This window comes from Onychomys torridus, chromosome 3 (assembly GCF_903995425.1).
Source record: "Onychomys torridus chromosome 3, mOncTor1.1, whole genome shotgun sequence".
NCBI lineage: Eukaryota > Metazoa > Chordata > Mammalia > Rodentia > Cricetidae > Onychomys > Onychomys torridus.
Genome location: NC_050445.1, coordinates 1,617,425 through 1,641,670, shown reverse-complemented (window position 1 = coordinate 1,641,670; position 24,246 = coordinate 1,617,425). Strand labels below are relative to the sequence as shown.

The window sequence follows — 24,246 nt, the reverse complement described above, 5'->3', positions numbered from 1 at the left end:
ATGAAGACTACAAGATCATGAGTTCAAATTGATCCTTGGCTAAATAACAGATTTGAGACCAAACCTGGGCTACCTTGAGACCCTGTCTCAAAACAAAGATTGCGAGCTATAGAAAAGTGTATTTAAAAACTTAAGTAGCTGGGCTATGGTGGTGCATACCTTTAATCCCAGCATTTGGAAGACAGAGGCAGGCAGTTCTCTGAGTTTGAGGCCAGCCTGATCTATAGAGCAAGTTCCAGGACAGCCAGGGACACACAAAGAAACCCTGTCTTGAAAAAACAAAAAACAAACAAACAAAAAACAAAAATCCAAAAACCTAGAATAGATTCATTTGCCAGTTTTATGCCATAACTAAATTTACCATTAAAAATTGTGTTTTGCTGAGTGGTGGTAGCAGGCATACTTTTAATCTCAGGGTTTGGGAGGCAGAGGCTGGCAGATCTCTGTGAAATCGAGGCCATCCTGTTCTAAAGAACAAGTTCCAGGATGGCCAGAGCTACACAGAGAAACCTTGTTTTTAATTTTAAAAAAAAAGAGAGAGAGAGAGAAAGAAATGCTTTAAAAATATTTATAGTTGCTGGGCGGTGATGGCACACGCCTTTAATTCCAACACTTGGGAGACAGAGACTTGAGGCCAGCTTCCTCTATAAAGCAAGTTCCAGGACAGCCAGGACTGTTAAAGAAAGCCTGTCTCAAAAAACATACATATTTCACCAAAACAAGGTAAATAGTAAAACTTAATTAAGGCACAATACTTATGATATACAATGGATATACAAGTACAGTATTTACCAAAAGTGATAGATCTCCATTATGGAGGTTATTCCATAAACACATAGCTCCTGGTGATCACATGATAGGCAGCTATTAGCTATATCATAATTATTGATCTATTACGTTGTTGTCAATATTGCTTCTACAGCAGCCCTGCGTTGAACATGCCAATTGTGGTAGCCGTTGACTATTATGTACGGAAGGAAATCTTGTGTGAATGCCAGTGTGTGGGTGTTAGTAGGTGTGCACGCACATGTAAAGGCCAGAGGTTAGTGTTGTGTGTCTCCCTCAATTGCCCTTGAACCTCACACTCGAGGATTTGGCTCAAGAAACTGGCCGATGAGCCAGTGATCTGCATGTCTCCACACACAGGCTGTCACTGGGGTTACAGGTGCACTCTACTGCACTGGCTTTTATTTAGGTGCTGGGGATCTCAACTCAATTCCTCATGCTTTACAAGACAGTCACTTTCCTAGCCAAGCCATTTTTATCTTTAAATCTTTGATTTCTATATAGAGTACATTTTTGCTGAAGTACAATTAAGAGATCCAGCTTAATCCGAAGAAGGCTCTGTACTTGGATTTGCACATTTTGTGTTACTTTTTATCCTTGCTGATTTGAAGGGTACTCTTACTGTGTACATAATTCCCATACATAAGTGCATCTTTTTACATTTTTCCCTGTCTGTTCATTCATAAGCCAGTGTGAGTTAGCTAATTACTGTAGCTTTATGTGTTGTTCATTCACATGCCTGCAGGATTGTTCCTTTCTCAGAAAATTTCACTTTTTATTAGTCTGTTCAGATATTAACTTAGCATTAATTATTGACTGTCCCATGGTCCTGCATATTTTCTTAAAATCATGACACAAGTCTTTTGGGACCATTGAAGATTTTCTTTATGAATCAAACACTCTTTTAAAGATAGGGTCTTCTTATATAGCTCTGGCTGGCATATAGAACTTTGTTTTCTTTGATTTAATCTCTTTAAGTAATACATGAAAAACGTGTAAAGATTGTTTACTCTGCTCTATGAAGACTACTCAAATGTAATTAATTTTTTTCCACAGGATGAATATTCCATTTTTCCTCAGACATACTCCATAGATATTAATGGTTATATTCTTGTGTATTCTGTTACATCAATCAAAAGGTAAGACTCCAGCTGCTTGCTTGAGTTTATTTACTATGCATAGACCCTTTTAAAGGATTATACTAGAATTAATAGTAACAGAATTGGTTATTACACTAAATGTGGTTTTTCTTGTGAAGCAATCAGATTATTACAGGGAGTAGAATCCTCAGTAAATTCTGTTACACTGATAGAATAAACTCTGTTTACTTACCTGAGAGTGCCTAGGTGGTAACTCTGTGAACTGAGCTTTTCTGCTATTTAAATGGGAAATAGTGAACTTAACTGATTTATGTTTTGTGTATTTTGCTATATTAATATGGAATTGACTTACCAGTACAAATTAGGGACTTGAGTTTGTTTGACTACTTTGTTCTGTGGATTTATGAAGCAAGACCTTTGGAGTAATAGAGTTTCACTGACTAGAAATGCATTCACTGTTAGTGAGAATTGGTTTTGGTTTCTTCAGCCACACATTTGTTACCAGGGATGGCATCCATTGTCACAAAAGGAGTGGTCTGTTGTCGTAAACAAAACAGGTGTGGCTGAGTATGTGAGGAGAACTATGACAGTGGAAACAGTTATCTTTGAAGACTTCATGGAAATACCAGTATCGGTAGAAATTTAGTGGCTAGCTGACATCTTTTCGGTGTGTTTTAGTGATGTTTTAATGATGCTGGAGAGATGCTCTGTTAATAAAGTATTTTTTAACTGTCCAAGTGTGAGGACCTGAGTTTGGATCCACAGCAGCCATGTAAAAAAATCAGGCATGTTGGCATGTGTCTGTAATCTCAACACGGGGGGGGGCTTGATAGCCAGCCGGTCTAGCCAATCAGCATGCTCCAGGTTCCATTTTTGAGACTCTGTCTCAAAAAATCAATTAGAGATGATTAAGGAAGGCACCTGAGGTCAACCATACTGCATACATACCCATGAACACATAAAGAAAGTAATTTTTAAAATAATCCATCACTAACTTATCATGAGTAACCCTTCTTCAGATGTTTCATTTCTCACCTACCCTAGAAAGAAATTACATATTAAACACCAGCCCAGGGTTGCATTGGCTGTGTGTGACACTGATTCATGTCTGAGTCTTCCACTCTGAAGTCCAGGCCAGCTGTCCAGTAAACTTTGACTGCAATGATGGAATTGTTCCATATCCCTGCTTCATGTGGCTACTAAAATGAGCTCAAATTTAACAAAATTGAAAGTTCAGTCCCTTAGTTACCCTAGCTACATTTCAGGTGCTCAGTTAGCCTCACATGGCTGGTGGCTGTCTTATGGGACAGTGTCTAGGATCTTAACCCCCGCACACTCTTGCCAACAGACATTAGAGTATCCTATTCCGTGTGTGTATGAGTGTGTCTGCATTTTTCTCCATGGCAGGGTCTCATACCTTGAGGTGTTGATGTTTAACTAGAAACCAGGTACTGTAACACTTCTGTGAACAGACCCTTTCCTGCTGGTCCCTCGCTTATACCCGAGTCAAAACAAACTTAGCCAGCTCCGTATTCCTGAGAAACAATTGGAGAGATGTGCAAATAGCTCTGGGGATACCCAAGAAGATAGTTAACACTGCAGTAATCTGGATGTTGGTTTTGTTTTGTTTTGTTTTTTTCTTTGTCTCTCTTTCATTGAATCACGTACCCTACTTACTAATTTGGGACTTGAGTTTTTGTTTTTCAAGATAGGGTTTCTCTGTGTGATATTGTAGCTAGAGTTTTTTTTTGCCTGGCCCACAGTCAGGACAAATCCCTCTCACCTGCCAGTCCCACAGCTGCTCAGACCCAGCCAAGTAAACACACAGAGACTTATATTGCTTACAAACTGTGTGGCCGTGACAGGCTTCTTGCTAACTGTTCTTATATCTTAAATTAACCCATTCCTATTAATCTATAAGTTGCCATGTGGTTCGTGGCTTACCAGTATCTTAACATGTTGCTTCTCATCATGGCTGGCAGCATCTCTCTGCCTCAGCCTTCCACCTCCCAGCATTCTTCTCTTCCTTGTCCCGCCTATACTTCCTGCCTGGCTACTGGCCAATCAGTGTTTTATTTATCAACCAATCATAGCAACACATTTAACATACAGAACATCCCACAGCACTTCCCCTTTTCTTTTTTTTTTTTATTCAAAAAGGAAGGTTTTAACTTTCACATAGTAAAATTACATATAACAAAACAATTATCAAACAGGAATTATAGTTACAATATCTAGTCTATTTATAATAACTAGTCTATTTGTATTTGGCAAAATTAAAGAAAATATCCTATCTATCTTATACTTTTGAGTCTTAAGGTTTCATATCTAACTTATCTCTTATCATAACTAAGAAAATTATAACTATCTATTCTTCAACTACATCAAAGACCTCAGCAGAATATAATATTACCTGAGAAATGGGAGAAGGATGTAAGCAATTTTTGAGAGTCTTGCGACAGTAGACAGAGACAGCCGGCAGCCTGGACAGTCATCCAGGTTCTTAAGTTGAGGCATTTGTCTTCAGCCCACAGGCCTAGAGCCTCTCAGCCATTTCTCTCTGTGTCTTGAAGAATGTCTGGCAGTTTCCTCTGCAAAGCAGGAACATGAAGGACCATTTTTGTCAAGCAAAGTTCAGTGGTCAGCTTTCTATGGGTCTGCATGTTCAGTCGATCAAGCAGTCCAGGCAAGAACAGCTTCTTGCCCAAATGACTATTTTTGCCAAGGTGGAGATAAACTCCATATGGAGTGTTTTCGATGCCCATCCTCCTCTCTGCAGTAAATCGGTGCTGCCAGGAGCAGACATTTCTCACTGTCCAGAAAGTCTAAATTTTTTAAAATATTTTAAATGCCATATTCTGTAGGTCTTTAAAGTATTTGAAGATTACCTATCTATCTGAAATATATCTATGTATACCTAGAAAACTTAACATGACTATAAGTTTGACTATCATAGAAGACTAATTGTTCCATTATAATTTAGATGAATTGCATAAACATAATACCTTAAACAAAAATAAAAATACACATACAGTATAACAAAATTAACTTTAAAATTTGTATCAATAAACTAAAATTCATAGCAATGTAAAACATTTTTAAACAAGTTGTTACTATTTATCCTATCATAGCTATATCATACCCCCCTCCTTTTTTTAGAAAGAGATTGCATTTATAATCAGTCTGTTTTAAATAAAAATATTGGTTTTTCTCTGTCCCACACCAGAGGGCTCTTCTGATTTGGGGCACAAGAATCTCTTAACCTTTTCTTTTAGCAAAATGTCTGAGTTTAGAGAAGGAGTGAGCCAATTCCATCTCTAAAGCCAGCTTGGTATATTTGGGAATTTGGGCGTAGTTTCTCTTACTACTTCCTGCTATAGGTGGCCGCTGTATCTTAATGGGGACACAAAGAAAATTTTAGGATTATGGGGTAGTGCGTGAGGGTGTATTGTCTGAGCCATTTGCCTTGAAACCATTCTGGATGTTGGAATGAACCATCCACTACATGGGCGGAACACTCTCTCTCTCTCTCTCTCTCTCTCTCTCTCTCTCTCTCTCCCCTCCCTATAAATCATAACCATTATTATTTTGTGAAGTAAAGCCAAAGTTGTTCATTATTCCTTTGTATCATGAAGTTTGTAGGATTGTTTCTTGTCACAGCATAAAGCAGAGACCTTCTGTTCTCAGTTTCTAGAAATGGGGAAGATTACAGATCGGAGAGAGAATGGAAGCTGTGAGTTTTCACTTATTTCTACTAACAACGTAGAACAGGCCACTTTGCACTGCTTTAGTAGACAGCCTCTCGTCTAAAACAGTGCTTAATGGGGCTGACATGGTGGCATGTGCTTGTAAACCCAGCACATGGGAGGCTGAGACAGGTAGGCGTTTGAGGCAAGGTTGGGCTGCTTGAGACTCTGACCATAAAACAGAGATTAAAGTTTGAGCATCAGGGGCTGGAGAGATGGCTCAGAGGTTAAGAACACTGACTGTATCAGGACCTGAGGTGGAGGGAGAGAACTGACTTCCAAAAGCTGTCTTCTGATCTACACATGCACCAAAAAAATTACACAAAACCAATGTTGTTTGTTTTTCATGCAATAGAAGTAAAATTGTTTGAAGACAGTAATAGTTTATTTGCTTTTAATTGAAATTCTGTCTACTGCATGGCTATCTGCAGCATAACAAACTAGCTAAACGTAGAAGCTTAAAACAATATACAGATCTTAGATTCCTGGCTCAAGCATGGCATAGCTAGGTCTTCTGCTTCAGGCTTGTCACATGGGCTTATGGTTGGATGATGCTCTTACTTTATGGCTGGGAGCCATCCCATTTCTCTAATAACCCTCCCCATCAGGACGAGCACACAGAATGAGTCAGAATCTGCAGCAAGATGGAAATAAAGACTGCTAGGCCCTAGCCTCCATGGTACCCAATCCCATTGTCTTGTTTAGATTGTTGTAAAGCAATCATTAGGGCCAGCTCTCACCAGGAGGAAACAGGAGGGTGCAGTTACTAGAGAGGAAGCTGGTCCCGCTGGCTCCCACCCAGTCCCAGCCTTCCAACTGTTTCTCCTGTGACTAGCTACTATATCTCTTCATTCAGTGTAGACAAATGCAGCAAAGCTGAGGGAACTGTGGATCCAAAGTGCAGCCTGTAGAAGTGGGGTGCCCTGTCCTATTGACAAGCTTCAGTGGGGTGGGTAAAGTTTATTTTTTATCAGTAACAGTATGTGTGATGTGTTCAGCAGCCTTTGTTCAAAGCTTGAGCTGTCTTGGAGTTTCTTGTGTCCTCCCCTGACAATGGTACTGTAATAGAAAAACGAGAAGAAGGGATGAGAACTGTGGGAGGAAGTCTGGATTTATGTAGGGAAGCAAGTCTAAGAAGAGCTGTTGAAGGTTAGAGAGCATGCACTACTACTACTCTTGTAAACACAGTTCCCAGGACCCACACAGACACACCTATACACAATTTACAAATAAATCTAAGAGAAAGTGCCATAGAGTAAAGACTTGGAAATTAGTAAGGGAGCGTGGTTCAGGATCTCAAGGGAGAGGACATTTCAGTGGGATGTTCTGGCAGTGCTGGAGGTCCAGCAGAGTGGATAGGGAGAGCAGAAGGAAAGGAAGTAAGCTCAGGGTTTGGGAGTCATCCAGGTAGACACCAGCCATGGGAAGAAGCACAGAGCTGGGCCATGGGACCACAGAGGGGTGTGGAAGACTGTCACGTGCTGGGCAGCTTCAAAAGGAATGCGGTGTGTGCTGGCTGATGCTTACCCCAGGTTTTCTGAGTGAGGGTGGGAATGGCTCACGTCCATTAGCCAATAGTCAGAGGTGTGAATGATCCCACTGTTGCAGATTTAAGTTAATCATTGTGACATGTTTGAAGATGATTGGCACATCCATAGTAAAATCAAGGGATTGGCATCACTCGGTGAATGATGGCACATATAAAAGGAGGGGAAGGCAGCTGTGGTCACATGCCTTTAATCCCAGCTCTGGGGAGGCAGGGGCAGACAGAACTGGCCAAGCCTGGTCTATGTAGCAAATCCCAAGCCAGCTAGGGCTAACCATCAAGACTGTCTCAGAAACAAGAAAGGAAAGTGAACACAGCTGATCCCTAGGGAACACTACCTCAGAAAAGTTCTCCAGATTTCCATTGAATGGATACAGTTTGAGGATAAAGTCTGTGTTCTTGGGGTTTGTCAGCCCAGTGCTAGACTTAACATGAGTCTGTCACTTTAAGTAGTCTCAGTAAGGATTCCTGTGTGTCATATGTGAAAAGAGTTGATAGGATAATTCTTTGTGTTAAGTTCAAGTAAAAATGGTAAATTTGTGGTGTATTTTTTTCCCACTATAAATGTGAGTTTTTAAACTTATTTGTTAAAATGATGTCTGCTTTTTGTTTTGTAGTTTTGAAGTAATTAAAGTTATCCACGGCAAATTGTTGGATATGGTGGGGAAAGTGCAGTAAGTAACCCCATCTCTCTTCTCTAGAAATGTGTCTTAGCATCTCCTGAGCTGGAAAGGCTGGATCTGACTAACCTCTGCTCTTGTGCTTCCCCTAATAGGATACCAATTATGTTGGTTGGAAATAAGAAAGACCTGCATATGGAACGGTATGTAGCCCTTAAGTCCAAGGAAATTTAGTCACGAAAATACCATCTTAAATTCTTTTCTCATGGAAAAAGTATTGTTATTTGTGGTGGTATTGTGTTCCCCAAAATATTGTGCACCCTAATAAACTTGTCTGGGGTCAGAGAACAGAATAACCACTAGATATAGAGGCCAGAAAATGGTGGCACTCACGCCTTTAATCCCAGGAAGTGGTGGCAGAAAACAGAAAGGTATATAAGGTGTGAAGACCAGGAACTAGAGCGGGTTAAGCTTCAGGCTTTCAAGAAGCAGTTCAGCTGAGATCCATTTGGATAAGGACTCAAAGGCTTTCAGTCTAAGGAAACAGGATCAGCTGAGGAGTTAGCAAGGTGAGGTGCTGTGGCTTGTTCTGCTTCTCCTTCCAGCGTTCACTCCAATACCTGGCTCCAGGTTTGTTCTTATTAGTAAGACCTCTTAAGATTCGTTACTGTGTACTGCAGAAGCAATATGCAGTGAAAATGCCACACTTGTTTAGAATGAGAAGCAAACTGGGAAATTCTCTTGGGATTAGTTACCAAGACAGATATTATTCAGTTTGTACACAATACCTTTGCGTACTGGTTGTGATCACAGTGATGAACAGGGGTGGGACACCTTGTCAGAACGCAGTGGCAGAGCATTGGGAGGAGCCTAGAGTAGCCTAGGCTGGTGAACTGGGCCCTGGTGGGATTTTCCCGGACCCTGACTTGCTTAAAACCTCACTGGCATAGCTGTGGTGATTGGTGCTGTGGTACTGGAAGGAGTCACTTCTGAATTGCAAGAGCTCATTGGCACATAGATGACCCTTGAGACTCGTGCATTCTGTTCCCGGCCCTGATAGTGTGTATAAAGCACATGGTTCTGCCTCATACATAGCAAAGTGGGGCCTATTTGATAAATTAATCATAGGTGTTGTAGATGTCAGAGATTCAGAGTTTTCTTTTCCCCTTAGGGTGATCAGTTATGAAGAAGGAAAAGCTTTGGCTGAATCTTGGAATGCAGCTTTTTTGGAATCTTCTGCTAAAGAAAATCAGGTATATAGTTTGTAAAATTAATTTTGTGTCAGCCTCATTAGTTACAAGCATACATTTCTCCAGTTGGCATTTTACTTGTTATTTTTAATCCTGCTTATTTGATTTTTAACCCTCTGCCATGTATAACACTCACTTTGGGCTGTTTTAGAAAGCTAGTCGTATTTTTAAGTTTGATAGAGACTCTGCTGTGGTGGACCTGGGATGGTTGCAGCCGTTCTGTGGAGAAGGACACTTACCGAGAGTGTGTTATCACTACGGTGGCTGTGTCCGTAGGCTGCTACAGGAGTAGGACACACGCATCCACACAAGGAGACTTTGTCCCTTTGCAGTAGAAAGGGAGTCAGCTGCATGGTTACTTTAAGCACAAATTAAGAGTCCCAGCCGGGCAGTGGTGGTGCACGCCTTTAATCCCAGCACTTGGGAGGCAGAGCCAGGTGGATCTCTGTGAGTTCGAGGCCAGCCTGGGCTACAGAGTGAGATCCAGGACAGGCACCAAAACTATACAGAGAAACCCTGTCTTGAAAAAACAAAAACAAAAAAAGTCCGTGTGGCTGTCCCTTTAAGGGGAATGTCATTTCTGTACTAGAAGGCTGCACAGAACTGCTGCTTCTGTTTAAGTCATAGCTTTGGTTTAAGCTTGTTCCTTTGCCCAGATCTGTGGTGTCTGTGCTGTGCTGCTCCTCCTTCCCCTCACTCTTCTTCTCCTTGGCTGCCTGATCTTCCTCCAGCTGCAAACCACACGTGTCAACTCCTCTAGTGCATGCTCAAGGCCCTGGCCTGTGTGTGGCAGCCTGTACTGTGCTTTGCAGTCCCTCCACACAGACCTCTGCTGCTGCTTTAAGCACAGGGAGGACACTCCTCCACTGTCTCCTTGCATTCGCTGGTAGTTGACATAACATTTTAAGTTTCATCACATATCACATGGCCTTGTTTGATCCACACTAAGATGAGTAGGCTTTACCATTCTGAGGAAACACCAGGCTCACGGGGTAGCTAGCTGTACTTGTCAAGGCCAGGGAGGCAAGAGTCAGCCTGCACCCTTCCTGCCCTGCTCTTTCTCAGGAGCAAATTCCTCAGCCTCAAGATCTACTCAGGTTTCAGTCTTCCTGGGCCTCCTGATGCATCCAGCTGAATGGAATAGTTGTCTTCTCTCTCAACCCTTAATTCATTGAGATCCGAGATGGGCTCATTTAACCTTTATGCCCTCCTGTTGGATCTGTTTATTTCTGTGTTCAGATGTCAGTGTTCAGTCTGTCTGAATCAGCTTGGTTGTGGAACAGTGAAATCCAGATAGCAGCAGTAGAGGTTAGTCACTAATGATGCTTGCAGTTTTAATTGAATTGAATATTTATTGCTTGCCTACTCTGTCCTCAGAATTATCTGTTGAACTCTCATTTTAGAAAAGAGAAATGAAAATCTAAAGAAGTTAGAGAACTTGAGGTCACTATAGAATTTATAGCATAGGCAATAGAACCAATTTCAGACCCATCCAGAACACTACCCTTTTCCTCGGTGTTGCAGTCTTACATTTCAAGAGAGATGACCGCTGGGATTGGCTGGAACTGTCAGATGCACAGACTTAATCACTGAGCGGGATGGAAGCAGGGGGTGTGAAGAGGTGTGGTGGACGAGAACGTGGTGTTCTCTTGTGGAAGCAACTTCTATTTCCCAGTGAATGACAGAGCAAGGGATTAGCCACCAGCCGTGGTCAGGAAGGAGAGATATGAGAGGGCCAAGGCTCAGAGCCCTCTCAGTGAAGTAAGCTGAGGGACTGTAGCTAGATCACCTGATACAGGATCAAAGGTGTCCTGTCGGTGGCCCCGCCCCCACCCCCACACTCCTGCTACAGGTCCAAAGTGAGCAGCTGCCCAGCATGCTCCCCTGGGCTGAGCAGTGTTGACATGCTAATGGACACTTACTGAGTAAAGGGGTTCAGTACTGTGTGGCCAAAGCTAACCCAGAGGAAAGAACAAAAGTGGTTAGCCAGCCGCAGGATAGGAGTCAGAGGCCAGGTCTGCAGGATTGAGCCTTCTGGACTCTGAGCTAAGAGGTGGTGGGACACATGAAACAGAGTTTGACAACAGAGCTAAGATTGGGGTGACAGTCACTAGAGGAGAGGAGAGGAGGTGTGGGAGGAGTGAGGTTTCCTAGAACTTGGCTAGACGGGTTTGTACTTGGTGGTTTGATGCCCAGAGGAGTAGACATGAGCTATTGAAGGATTGCAGGCAGCTGTAGAAGCAGCCCAGGGAGGTGGGCTGAGAAAAGAGTCAAGGCTGGGCATTTGGGGAAGCCAGAGAAGGGTAGGACTGCAGGAGCAGGAAGGGGCTGCAGAGGCGTCTCAGGGGAGAAGGAAGCAAGAGTAGAGCCGGGCCCCAAGTGTCCAGAGAGCATCATGGAAGTGGACGACGGGGCAGAGCAGAGTGGAAGCTGGTGCTAGTTGCTGTGAAGAAGGCCTGGGATTGGGGCCTTCTGGGAACCCTCTAGCCTCCATGTAGACCTGAGGACTTGTCAGTGGCTGCCTTCCCCATCCTGTCAGTCATGAACAGCTATCAGAGTCTACTGAGAACTAACCCCGTCATTGTTTCTGCCTTCTCTTCAGACTGCTGTGGATGTTTTTAAAAGGATAATTTTGGAAGCAGAGAAGATTGATGGAGCAGCTTCACAAGGAAAGTCTTCATGCTCGGTGATGTGACGATTCTCTGCAGAACCTGAGGACACTGGGAATTGATTCCACCTGAAGAAGCAAACTGCCCGTCATCCTTGAAGATAAAACTATGCTTCTGTTTTCTTCTGTTAACCTGAAAGATGTCATTTGGGTCAGAGGTCCTCCCCTTTCAGATTATGTTAACGTCTGACTCTGTCCAAATGAGTTCACTTCCATTTTCAAATTTTAAACAATCATATTTTCAATTTATATATTGTATTTCTTAATATTATGACCAAGAATTTTATCGGCATTAATTTTTCAGTGTAGTTTGTTGTTTAAAATAATGTAATCATCAAAATGATAGACATGTTACACTACTATTAACTAGGCTTCAATATATCAGTGTTTATTTCATTGTGTTAAATGTATACTTGTAAATAAAATAGCTGCAAACCTTAATCCTTTGTGCTACATGATGTGGCTTTTAAAGCAGGAACCATGGAGGGGTGAGGTGGGGTGTGATGCTGCACATCTTTAATCCCTGCACTTGGGAGGCAGGGGCAGGTCAGTCTCTGAGTTCAAAGCCAGCCTGGTCTTTATAGGAAGTTACAGACTAGCCAGAGCTACATGGAAAAAGAAAACAAAACAAATCATACTCTGGGAATTTCTCTCATGGCACTCAGGAGGCTCTGTGTGTTCCAAGAACCCAAAGAGGATGAAGCCACCAGGTTGGGTACCTGCTGATGGTGTGGCCTCTGGCCAGCAGGCTAGCAGCCAAGGGCTGCACTTGTGTTGCCAGTAGATGCTAGAGATGAATTCTAACAGACCAGAGAAGCTGAGTGGCCTGGGGGCCTTGGAGCAGAGTTGGTCTTCAGTGGTGTCTGCTCTGTCTTTTTACACACAGATCCTAAACTGGCAAGAGCTGGTGGCCAGGAGGATCAGCCGTTACCTGACAGCAGGCTCTCTTTTCCTAGTTGAAGACACATTCCATCCATCCATGTTCTTAGCTTGGTGTCCCATTGGACAAGGCAGGATTTAGAAAATGTACCTGAACTGGGTGTAGTGGTGCACACCTTAAATCCCAGCACTCAGGAGGCAGAGGCAGGTGGATCTCTGAGTTCAAAGACAGCCTGGTCTACAGAGAGAGTTCCAGGACAGCCAGGACTACACAGAGAAACCCTGTCTCAACAAACAAAAGGGAAGAGAAACCCTGCCTGTTGTATTCCAGCACCCCTATCTGTTTAGATGATGGGGCTGTTAGCATCAGGTGCCTCCATATGGGCTCTGCAGGCCTCATTCCTCTGCCCTGTGATGACAAAGGCAAAGAAGGGGATTCTGGGAATTCTAATAGCATTTCCATTTCCACCTGGTCAATCAGTCAGACGTAGAACTGAGTGTGCTTTTTTTTTCTTGTTCTTAGTTTATTTTTTTAATATTTTTATTCTTTTTTATACAATTTTATACTTACATACAGTGTTTATTGGCTCTTTTCACCCCCAACTCTTTTTCTCACTCCACCCCAGACACCTCCAACACCCTCCTACATCGTGTTCCCCCCACACCCAGTCTAGTTATTGCTGCCTAGTGGAATGCTAACTAACCTTGTTGCCTTGACCTTCTGTGGGTAACTACAGTGCATTGAGGTCATGAGTGCCATGGCCATGCCATGCCTAGAAGACAAGAGCATTGCACAGCCCTTCTCCCATCGTCCTGCCCCCTTTTCCAAAGTTTTTCCTGAGCCCTTGCAGAGAAGGTGATCTTGCTTTGCAAATGGAGCCCCTCCGTTAAAATGTCACAGGGTCATTCCTAATACCAAGCAAATGCCACAGCTGACTTAATGAAATACTTACCTCTTGGAGGGTGGTAACTAGGTCTGTGGGCACTGCCCATGGTGTGAGAGAGGGTTCCCTCCTCTTCCATTTATCATTGCAGCCAGTAAGTACTGTTACAAATGAGATGTCTTGCTGGGACTAGGGAGATAGCTCACTTGTTCAAGTGTTTATGCAAACATGGGGAACTGAGATCAGATTCCTAGTTTAAAAAAACAAAAAACCCAGTAACCACTATACTGGGAGGCAGGGACATGAGGCTTCCTGGGGCCTGATGCCCACCACTCCAGCTAATTTGGGGAGCTCTGGATGTTGTGTCACAAAAAGTAATGTTTATCTTGTGGCACATGAAATTAATTTTAGATTCATTGAGCTACAGGAAGCACAAATATAAAACTAGGTTCGTGTTTAAAAATATTTTACAGCTCAAAATTGAATTTCAAAATACAAGTAAAATCACATTATAAGATAAGATTTACATGAGGAAATTCTGCTAAAAGCAGCCATCTGCTGCGTCTTCCCTGGGCTAACATCTCTTCTCCAGCTCCCTGCATATGCTTTCCTAAAAGATGCTCATCGCCTCAGAGCCCCCAAACCGCCCATGTTTTCTTCTGTCTTTCTGGCCTCAGGGTCACAGTGCACACATTTGGCTGTCTGTTCATGGTGCCATGTTTCCTGGTGTCCTCCAGTGACTTGCTTGCTGGTCCACTAGTCTTGTTGGCTGACTGCCCTCGCCTTCTGCCTTGATTAGATTTGTTCATAGTTTTAACTGATGCCTGAGACCAGAGAATCTCTGAGTTTGAGGCCAGCCAGGCCTACATAATTCCAACAGGTGCTCAACTAGCAAGTTTTCCAGCCTGCTCTCCCCATCCAGCCCACTGCAGTAATGGCCCGCCCTCTTCCCTAGTCATCCCATCCAGATCTGGATTCTCATACCCTCCAACTTAGGACACCTTGACAATTTGACACCCTCCAGCTTAGGACACAGCCAGCACCATCATGGATAAAAACAGACTTCCTCCACCACTCAAAATCCTTCATCAGTAATTGTGCCAAATTCAAACTAACCACCATCAAGACCAAGTGTGGTTTTGCTGTTGCTTCCGGGGCCCTAATCTCATCCATCCATCACTGGTGTCTGTTCCAGAACCAGGAGGCTCAGGCCTGTAACATGCGTGTGCAGGTTACGATTCCCACTGCTGCTAGGCTACCGAAGCCTCTTCTGGAGGCTTCGGGTTTCACCGGAAGCACACTTGATGTGCTCAAGCCCTGGTGTTTCATCCAGAACAGCAGGTGTCATTGTCAGGGTCCTTGGTAATCATACACATGTGCACATACTCACATAACTAAAAATAAGAAAACAAAATTAAAACAGGTAAAAAGATGACAAATGGGTCACTTTCCATCCCCCACATTTCCCCCCAGTGCTGGGGACTGAACCTAGGGCTTCCTGTGCAGGGGAGCTCGCTCCCACTCCCAGTTTTTTGTTTTGGAGACAGGGTTTCTCTGTGTAGCCCTTGGTGTCTTGGAACTCGCTCTATAGACCAGGCTGGCCTCAAACTCAGGGATCTGCCTATCTTTGCCTCCTGAGTGCTGGAATTAAAGACGTGTCTTGTTACTAGACCACAGCGTCCCCCATTCTTCCTCATATGCCACACACTTGAAGATGTGAAACAGATACTTTCTACTGAGCTGCTCAAGTTCTTAGATTGTCTCTTTGTAGTTCCGCTTACCCTGAGAATTACAAGCAGCATCTAATTTTAACACTCCAACTCAGATTAATACCAACTTGATTTCAGTAGCTAGCGGAAGTGAGCTATGTGTATAGTTCCATACGCTCACCCATGTTTCTGCTGCTACTGTCATGAGATGGCACTTTCATATACTGGATGCCTTTACCAGACTTGTAATTGCTTATTAAAAATATGAAAGGCAAAGGCCAGATGTGTCGGCACATGTCTTTAATTCCAGCACTCAGGAGGCAAAGATAGGCAGATCCCTGAGTTCGAGGCCAGCCTGGTCTATAGAGCGAGTTCCAAGACACCAAGGGCTACACAGAGAAACCCTGTCTCCAAAACGAGTAACTGGGAGTGGGAGGAGCTCCCCTGTGCAGGAAGCCCTAGGTTCAGTCCCCAGCACTGGGGGGGAAAGTGGGGGATGGAAAGTGACCCATTTGTCATCTTTTTACCTGTTTTAATTTTTTCTTATTTTTAGTTATGTGTGTGAGTATGTGCACATGTGTATGATTACCATGGAGGCCAGAAGCTTTGGAAACCCCTAGAGCTATAGTTACAGAAGGTTGTGAGCTGCCCAGCTTGGAGGCTGGGAATTAAACACAGTATGTGTTCTTAGCTGCTGAGCCGTCTCTCCCACCTTTCCACCTCCGTTTCACACCTTTATAGATGTCCTTTGTGTGGGTTGTGGTTTCTGTCTAGTGGTCCTTTGTCTCAGCCTGAAGGGAGCCTTGTATTTCCTGTAGAGCAGGGCCTCTACTGATGAGTTTTCTTAAGTTTTTGTTCATATGGAGCCAGCTTCACTTAAGGGTAGTCTTTTTTTTTTTTTTTTTTTTTGGTTTTTCAAGACAGGGTTTCTCTATGTAGCTTTGCACCTTTCCTGGAACTTGCTTTGGAGACCAGGCTGGCCTCGAACTTACAGAGATCTGCCTGACTCTGCCTCCTGAGTGCTGGGATTATTAAAGGCATGCGCCACCACCGCCCGGCAAGGGTAGTCTTGTTAGTTGGCAGACTCTATGGAGAGCCCAGCTGTCGGCACTTGGCCAGCCTTCTTAATGTTCTGCCCAGATGTTTTGTTCATTTCAGAGTTCTAGGAAGGTTACTTTGGGCCCAGTTCTTGCCAGCCTTCCCACTGGGTACCAAGGCCAGTCCTGGCCGCTGGTGACCCACTGTGGGATGCACACACCTCTCTGTGGCCTGTCACATACAAGTTCTAGGAATTCACCTGCTGCTGCGGTTAGAAACCCTGTCATTTGTCTACTGTGTGGCCTTAAGTCATTGGCCCCTCTCCTGTCTCCTCACATGGAAAGGCTTCTTCACACTTGGTACCCACTGCCATGGGCGATACAGACAGACTCAGAATGCAGCACTGTCCAGTAATCTGGAAGCTAGGCAGGGAACCCAGCATATGCTGCTGCCTCTTATCTTGAAGAGGGGGTGCCCCCCAAAAAATAGTCTGCAGTGCCTATAAGCCTGAGAAATGAGTGCCTCAGCTCAAGGTATTTCCAGCTCTGTTATGCACCTTTGAGGCTGAATGCCTTCCAAAGCATTCCTCAAAACATTCCGGAACTGCCTTTAACTTCTTTTCATCTCACAAGGGGAAAGGTTTTTTTTTTTTGTTTGTTTGTTTTTTGGAGCTGAGGCTCAAACCCAGGGCCTTGGGCTTGCTAGGCAAGTGCTCTACCACTGAGCCAAATCCCCAACCCCGGGGAAAGTTTTGTATGAAGCAAAGTGGTGTTCTTGCCCTCCTTCCTGTTGTCTCCCACTTGACAACTTGCTGGAAGGTAACAGCTTGGCTGAATTAGCCCTGATGTGGACCAGATTGCAAGAATTCCAGGGCTTGGGGGAACCTCCCTGTTTGCAGAGGGGAGGTCTGTAGTTCAGAGGGGTCTGTGGGCAGAGATCTCCCCTCTTAGCCCATTGTTTTCACCATACCATGTTTGAACACAGCTGAACCTGACACCCAGGCCCCTTGGGTAAGTAGCTGAACTGAAAGACTCAAGAGTACCCCAGTTCTGCACCTGATGTGTGCCTTTGGGCAACTCCTTTGGATTCTGCTCCTTCTCCATAAAACTGTGTCAGAGATTATCAATCAGAAGTCTACCAGCCTGGATGTTTCCAGAGCCTTTGACAAACACAGTCATAGTTCACAGGTGACTGTTGATGTCCACCCTGAGATCTCATCAGAATTCAGTCCTCACAAGTTTGCAAAGCATGATGGCTGACTTCAGACTTCCTACAGTGAGGTTGCTCCCAAGTTCCACATCTACAATGGCCTCTCCACACAAGCCTACAAAGGCACAGAAACCCTTCCTTCCTGTCTGACCCAGAGCAGTAAGAACACCAGACTCTGCTGCCAGGTTAATAGAAACATGAGTATGCCATTCTTCACTCATCAAGTGACTGCTGGCCTTCAGAACTCGGTCCCCAACTGCTATTGCAATGCAGTAGAATGTGTCTCAGCCAAGGGCCACTAACTTAGACATGCTGTGGTGACAGGACCTTGGTTCATCGTGGGAGCAGGCAGTTGCGGGAGGGAGTGGGGAAGAAGGCACTGAAGGTCCTGTGACAGCTCCCACAGGTTTGGTTGGTTGGTTGATTTATCAAGAGGCTGACCTGGAACTCAGCTCTGATTCAACCTCCTGACTAGCTGGGAGGACACTAGTGCATTCCACTGATCCTCTTGTGTTTAGCATAATTTTTTGTTACATTTATATTTACTTTGTGTGTGTGGAGGTCAGAGAACAGCTTTATAATCAGGTCACCCCTCCCACTGTGAGGCTCCTGAGGATCAAACCTTGGTCATCAGACTTGGCAGAAAATGCCTTGACACCCACTGAGCTGTCACTGGCCCCAGGACTCTGTGATTTTTATGGTATGTACTCTCACAAGAAGACAGCATAGATTCCAAATACTGCAGTCTCAGTAATTAAGTAAGACCTTTCACACAGTTCTCTCTGCTACCCAAAGGCCTGGGTAGGACCAGCCTGTTCCCAGCAGGGAGAGACTACCTGGTGTCTTTGTCTTTTCATCCCTACTGCCTATGAACTGGCAGAGTCAGGTACATCAGCACCACAGCTGCAGCCTTGCTGTGTGACCTAGACAGGTGAGGCAAGCTTCTGGAATGATCACCCTAAAATGCTCCAGCAGCCTGCTGTGGAGGTCGGAGCAGCCGTACGGTTGCCTTCCCGTGCCCACGTCTGCATCTCTTAGGCTGTGAAGGAGCCTGACCAGAACAGCCTTCTCTGCATGTGCAACCCTGGGGCAAAAAGTGCCCAAGTGATGCTCAGAGCTGCCCCAGTCTCCTACCTCTCCGGAACCCGGTGTGAAGCCAGGGGTGAAGGAGCAGCCTGGGCTGGCTGTGGCCGCCTGCTGCCAGCTGGGAAGTATGCCCCCCTTTGCTTCCCCATCTGTGAAGTGTGGCCTTGTTGAGCCCAGATGTTCCCAGCTGTCTCTTCTACAGATGAAAGCAGAAACTCAACCTAAGTCCTCGGCTTTTAATAATACCTTTTTCTCTTTAAATTTTCTTTTTCCTTCCTTCCTTCCTTCCTTCCTTCCTTCCTTCCTTCCTTCCTTTCTTTCTTTCTTTCTTCTTCTCTCTCTCTCTCTCTCTCTCTCTCTCTCTCTCTCTCTCTCTCTTTCTCTCTTCCTTTTTTGTTTTTTTGAGACAGGGTTTCTCTGTGTAGCTCTGGCTGTCCTGGAACTAGCTCTGTAGACCAGGCTGGCCTCCAACTGCAGAGATCTGCCTGCTTCTGCCTGGATTAAAGGCATGCACCACCACTGTCCAGCCTCTCTTTAAATTTTAAAGGGATTTCCTTCAAGTTATTTTTGTTGTTGTTTTGTTTTGTTTGTTTGTTTGTTTTTGAGACAGAGTTTCTCTGTGTAACAGTTCTAGCTGTCCTGGAACTTGCTTTGGAGAGCAGGCTGGCCTCGAACTCACTGAGATCCATCCACCTTCCTCTACCTCCCAAGTGCTGGGATTAAAGGCGCACACCACCACCGCCCAGCAGGACCTCTTTACAGATCACCTTCTACCCAAACCTGGAGAAGGAATCAGGAAGGAGGAGAGCATGAAAAACATCACAGGTCAGCTTGCCAGTTAAGAGACATGCGGTAAGAAAGCAAAGAGAAAGGAGAAACAAAGGGTCCGGTGATTTCCCCAAGTCTATCTTTGGGTACAGATGTGAGGTTCAACAGGCTGAAATGGAGAGTGTAAGTGTAGATGGACATGTGTCACTAAGCAGTCCTGGTCTGGGATGGTCCTGTCAACTGTCAATCACTGACCCATCATTGTCTTCCTCTAGTCTCTCATGCAAGGTGGTCCCACAGGTTGTTGGAACTGTTGGTATCTTTTTTTTTTTTTTGAGCTGAGGATCGAACCCAGGGCCTCGTGCTTGCTAGGCAAGCGCTCTACCGCTGAGCTAAATCCCCAACCCATGTTGGTATCTTTTCTTGGGAGGCAAATTCCTTCAGAAGGTGCATAAAATGTTTCCTTATCTCTTACCTTTCTGGGGAGGCAACTTGACACTTTCTGTGGCAAAATCAGGGTGCTGGGTATTTGCAGATAACACACATATGTGCAGGAGTCCAGAGTTGCAGAAAAAGAAATCGGGGTACTGTGTCTTTCTCTAATAGTAGGAGGTGGCAGAGTACACACTACCATGCGTGCCTGGCGGCAGAGCCACCAGATGGGCAAGAGGCTACAGATGCCATGTGTCAAGAATAACTTGAAGGCGCCAGTTGCTGGTGGCACTTGGGAGGTAGAGGCAGGTGGATCTCAGTGAGTTCAAGGACAGCCTGGTTTACAAATTGAGTTCCAGGACAGCCAGGACTGTTACACAGAGAAACCCTGTCTTGAAAAAAAAAAAAAAAAAAAAGGTCTCAGGAACTTTAAGAGACCCAACATTGTGGGGCAATCCCTCTGCCTGTCACTCCACATGCAAATAAATCATCCCCTCTACAGTGACAGGCTGTGCCCTCTGCTGCCCTGTAGCAGAAGGAGTCAGGGGCTGCAATCTTCAGCCCAGGCAGGGTGCTCTGCCTTCCCGGAGGCATTGAGGCTGGGGAAGAGAGGGGGCAGCTCTCTGTCTGAAGATGGCTGTTCTAAGAGGACTGTGGGCTGCATCTTGTCCTCAGGCGTCCCTGCCAGCATCCCAGTCCCAAAGCTGAAGTGTTCTCCTTTGCATGCATGCCTCTTTCTGTGGCCTCACATAGCCCCAACAGATGAGTTCAGACCAGTGTCCCTCTTGCCTCCCGCTGATCTGCTCTGATCAAGCCAGAAACTCCTACCTAGCAAATGGCTTCCATGTTCAGTGGGGGAGCACTTGCCATAACCTAGTCTTGGTTCAAAAATCTCATACCCTTCCCCAGTGCCAAGACCACAGACGTATGTTGTCAGGCGCAGCTGGAAGGAACAACTCTCCTCTTCCCTTCTCCTGCCTAGTGTCAGTGTGCCCCATGTACACCTTTGTCAGCCCTCCTGCCTGCCATGGCCCTGCAGCCCTGGCTTTGCCCCTCCTGGGACCTGGCTGTGCTCGATTTTAGCTTCAGAGTCAGTTCTGCCTAGGGCCAGGTACTGTGTGCCTCGGGAACCAGGACCCCACCTCCACATGCTGCCAAATTCACATTGGGCATCTTCTAAGTCCCCTTCTGTTTGCTGAAGTGGGACTAGTGTTGCTGCTGGGTGGGGTGCCCTAAGTTGAACAGAGGTCTTGTGAGCATTTTCTGATCCTCACCCACACATAGCCTTGGTGATGAGCATTGACTATTGACGAGTACCCAGGAAGTATGGGTACTTGTTCCCCCTACAGGATTCACTGGGCCCTATGGCTCATTCAAGTAGCATGCTCTAGCAAGCCAGCCCATCCATTGGCCAGGGTCTAGATCATCCCAGATTGAGCCACCAAGGTGATACTGTTACGCTGATTCAAATTGCTTATATAGATTGTGGCCCAGCAAGAAAAACATTTGCTCAGGCTGTACACACTCTGGGGATGACCCTGCATGGAATCCTTGACATCCCAGTAACTCATGGGCCTAAAGCATCCTTATGATAAATTCAAGGGGTGCTCTGAGAGGCTCCAGCTTCCATACACAAACCCCAAAGGGACTGTCGACTTCCTGGGTGGAAACACTCTTGCATCCTAGGCTTCTCCCTTCCCTGCTTAAGGAATTACAGTGAAACATGAACGAGCCCTCCAGCTCCTTTGGAGGTCACACAGTGAAAAGAACATGTTAGTCTCCCGCTGGCTTAGATGACACTTGCAGCTTGAGGGCCATGATGACGATGGCCACCTGGGTTACTTTTCAGGAACTTGCAGGCAGCTTTTATTAAAACTATCAACTCTTTATTTGGGCCTTCACAGGTGCCGAGGGTGACTTTGTGACAGCAGGGACCAAAACCCCACCCTCAGAGTACATGACCACAGTGATTTTCTGAGTCTGCTCCCCATGGTGAAGTAGACAGAGGATGCAGGCCCGCATCATCTGGTCCCCCTCCCCTCTCCTGGTACCTTCCCCAGGCCTGGCAATTTCCTGCTTCTCCTCGTGGAACTGCAGCTAAGTCCTGAACTTGGGGAGGCAGAGTTGAGGCTTGCTTTCCCAGATGCACAGAGCCACACTGATAACACTCCTGTAAAATTCATCATTTAGGGGATTGCTGCGGGCAGATTGATTGGCACCTGCACCTGTGGAGCCCGCATTCCTGTACACACGTTTCCAGTGCACATAATCACTGCTGGCTCTCACTCCTTCCTGCCTCCTGTGGAACTCACTGCGGATCCCTGGGTCCCCTTACCAGGTGACTGAGCCAGGGACTGGGTGACTCACAGTAGGGCAGGAATCATGGCATGCCAGGATGACCCCAGATCGCTCTCCAGGGGTCAGTGGCACTGGAGACACCACAAGGACAAATACAGGGTGTGACACAGAGCTGTCTGACACCAACCCCACCCCTGAGCAACCAGAGGAACCCCTTGGTGACATAAGTCTGCCAACTGGCAAGAGGAAGGCCTAAGCTTCCCCCTGAAAAGGACGGCATAAAGAAGCTGTAGATGAATGCTCACCATACCCCACACTCCCCAGCTGGTGCTGGGGCGGGAAGAGTGAGAGAAGGGAGGGAGGAAGGATGGGGCAAGGAAGAAGGGAAGATCTACATGAACAACCTAGTCGTGAGTGGGGGTAATGAAGGGCAAGGTTCGAGGGAAAGAGAGCTTAGGGGAGCAGGAGATCCCAGCTGGATCAAGAACAGAAAGGGAGAACAAGGAATAACAGACCATGATAAATGAAGACCACATGAGAACAGGAATAGGCAGAGTGCTGGAGAGGTCCCCAGAAATCCACAATGACACATCCTCTGTAGACTGCTGGCAATGGTCGAGAGAAAGCCTGATCTGACCTAGTCTGGTGATCAGATGGCCAAACACCCTAATGGTCGTGCTGGAACTCTCATCCAATAACTGATGGAAGTGGATGCAGAGATCCTCGGCCAGGCCCCAGGTGGAGCTCCAGGAGTCCAACTGTTGAGAAAGAGGAGGGTCTGCAAGAGCGTGAATTGTTGAATCTAAGATTGCAAAAAGCACAGGGACAAATAGCCAAACGAATGGAAGCACATGAATTATGAACCAAAGGCTGTGGCGCCCCCAGCTGGATCAGGCCCTCTGGATAAGTGAGACAATTGAATAGCTTGATCTGTTTGGGAGGCACCCAGGCAGTGGGACCAGGACCTGTTCTTAGTGCATGAGCTGGCTGTTTGGAACCTTGGGTGCTGTGGATATCGCTCTGTGTAAATAAAGTTCTGATTGGCCAGTGGCCAGGCAAGAAGTATAGGCGGGACAAGAGAGTAGAGAATTCTGGGAAGTAGAAGACTGGAGGGAGACACTGCCAGCCGCCGCCATGAAAAGCAACATGTAAAGACACTGGTAAGCCACAAGCCATGTGGCAAAGTATAGACTAACAGAAATGGGTTAATTTAAGATAGAAGAAGTAGATAACAAGAAGCCTGCCATGGCCATACAGTTTCTAAACAATGTAAGTTTCTGTGTGCTTTCTTGGTTGGGTCTGAGCGACTATGGGACTGGCGGGTAAGAGAGATTTGTCCTGACTGGGCCAGGCAGGAAAACTCTAACTACACTTGGGCTTACACAGGGACACTTTGCTCAGCCTGGAAGGAGGGGACTGGACCTGCCTGTACTGAATCCACCAGGTTTAAATGAATCCCCAGGGGAGTCTTGGCCCTGGAGGAGATGGGAATGGAGGGGAGGGGCTGGGGGGAAGGTAGGAGTGGGGGCGGGAGGGGGGGGGGACAGAGGAACCCATGGCTGATGTGTAAAATTAAAACACAAATATAATAAAGCGCATGATGGTGACAGAGAGGAGCCAGGAGGTGTGTAAGTGCTGAGTTTGACACCCCACAGCACCACATACTAAAGAGGTCCTTTCCTCCATTTTTATTAGACTCTATAGTTTTAATTTCCCCTTTTACAAGAACACGCTTTTTTTTAGAAAGACTGCCACCAGCCAGTTGTAACCAGCATATTTTGTCACTGTCTGAGCCACGTCCCTCAAATCCCACTTCTTCCATCTGGCCCCCAGTATACCTCTTTCTCTGGTGCACTCAGTGACGACAGTCTGGGGCTGCTGAGCACGGGCGGACTTCTATCTGGAATAGTTCTATTTTGCTCTTATTCTTGTTTGATGCTTGACAGCTTCACAGGGGTCCCAGAGATGATCCACACGCATGTTCGTACAGCACCCAGTTTCACGGGAGCTCAGACCTGGGAGCCACCTGCAAAGGCTCACTGTACTTGTTAACCTGAGGCACCTGGAAAGAGGGACCCCCAACTTGGGAATTGTTCCCGGCCCACAGGCATGTCGATGGAGCATTTTCTTGAATGTTTATAAGTGCTAATTGATGGCTAATATGCTAGGATGTGGTAAGGCCCAGCCCACTATAGGCAGTACTATTCCGAGGCAGGTGGACCTGGGT

At 45.7% G+C, this 24,246-nt stretch overlaps 1 protein-coding gene across 1 annotated transcript in view; it reads left to right on the top strand.

Moving 5' to 3' along the window:
- Rheb (Ras homolog, mTORC1 binding) overlaps positions 1-12,157 on the top strand; it is a 46,604-nt gene extending 34,447 nt beyond the window's left edge. Inside the window, exons 4-8 of the mRNA XM_036182410.1 lie at positions 1,843-1,925; positions 7,796-7,852; positions 7,954-8,001; positions 8,970-9,051; positions 11,651-12,157. Of these exons, the coding sequence (XP_036038303.1) occupies positions 1,843-1,925; positions 7,796-7,852; positions 7,954-8,001; positions 8,970-9,051; positions 11,651-11,743 (363 nt within the window). The 3' untranslated portion in view covers positions 11,744-12,157. The remainder of the gene's footprint in view (positions 1-1,842; positions 1,926-7,795; positions 7,853-7,953; positions 8,002-8,969; positions 9,052-11,650) is intronic.
- Positions 12,158-24,246: the final 12,089 nt, after the last annotated feature.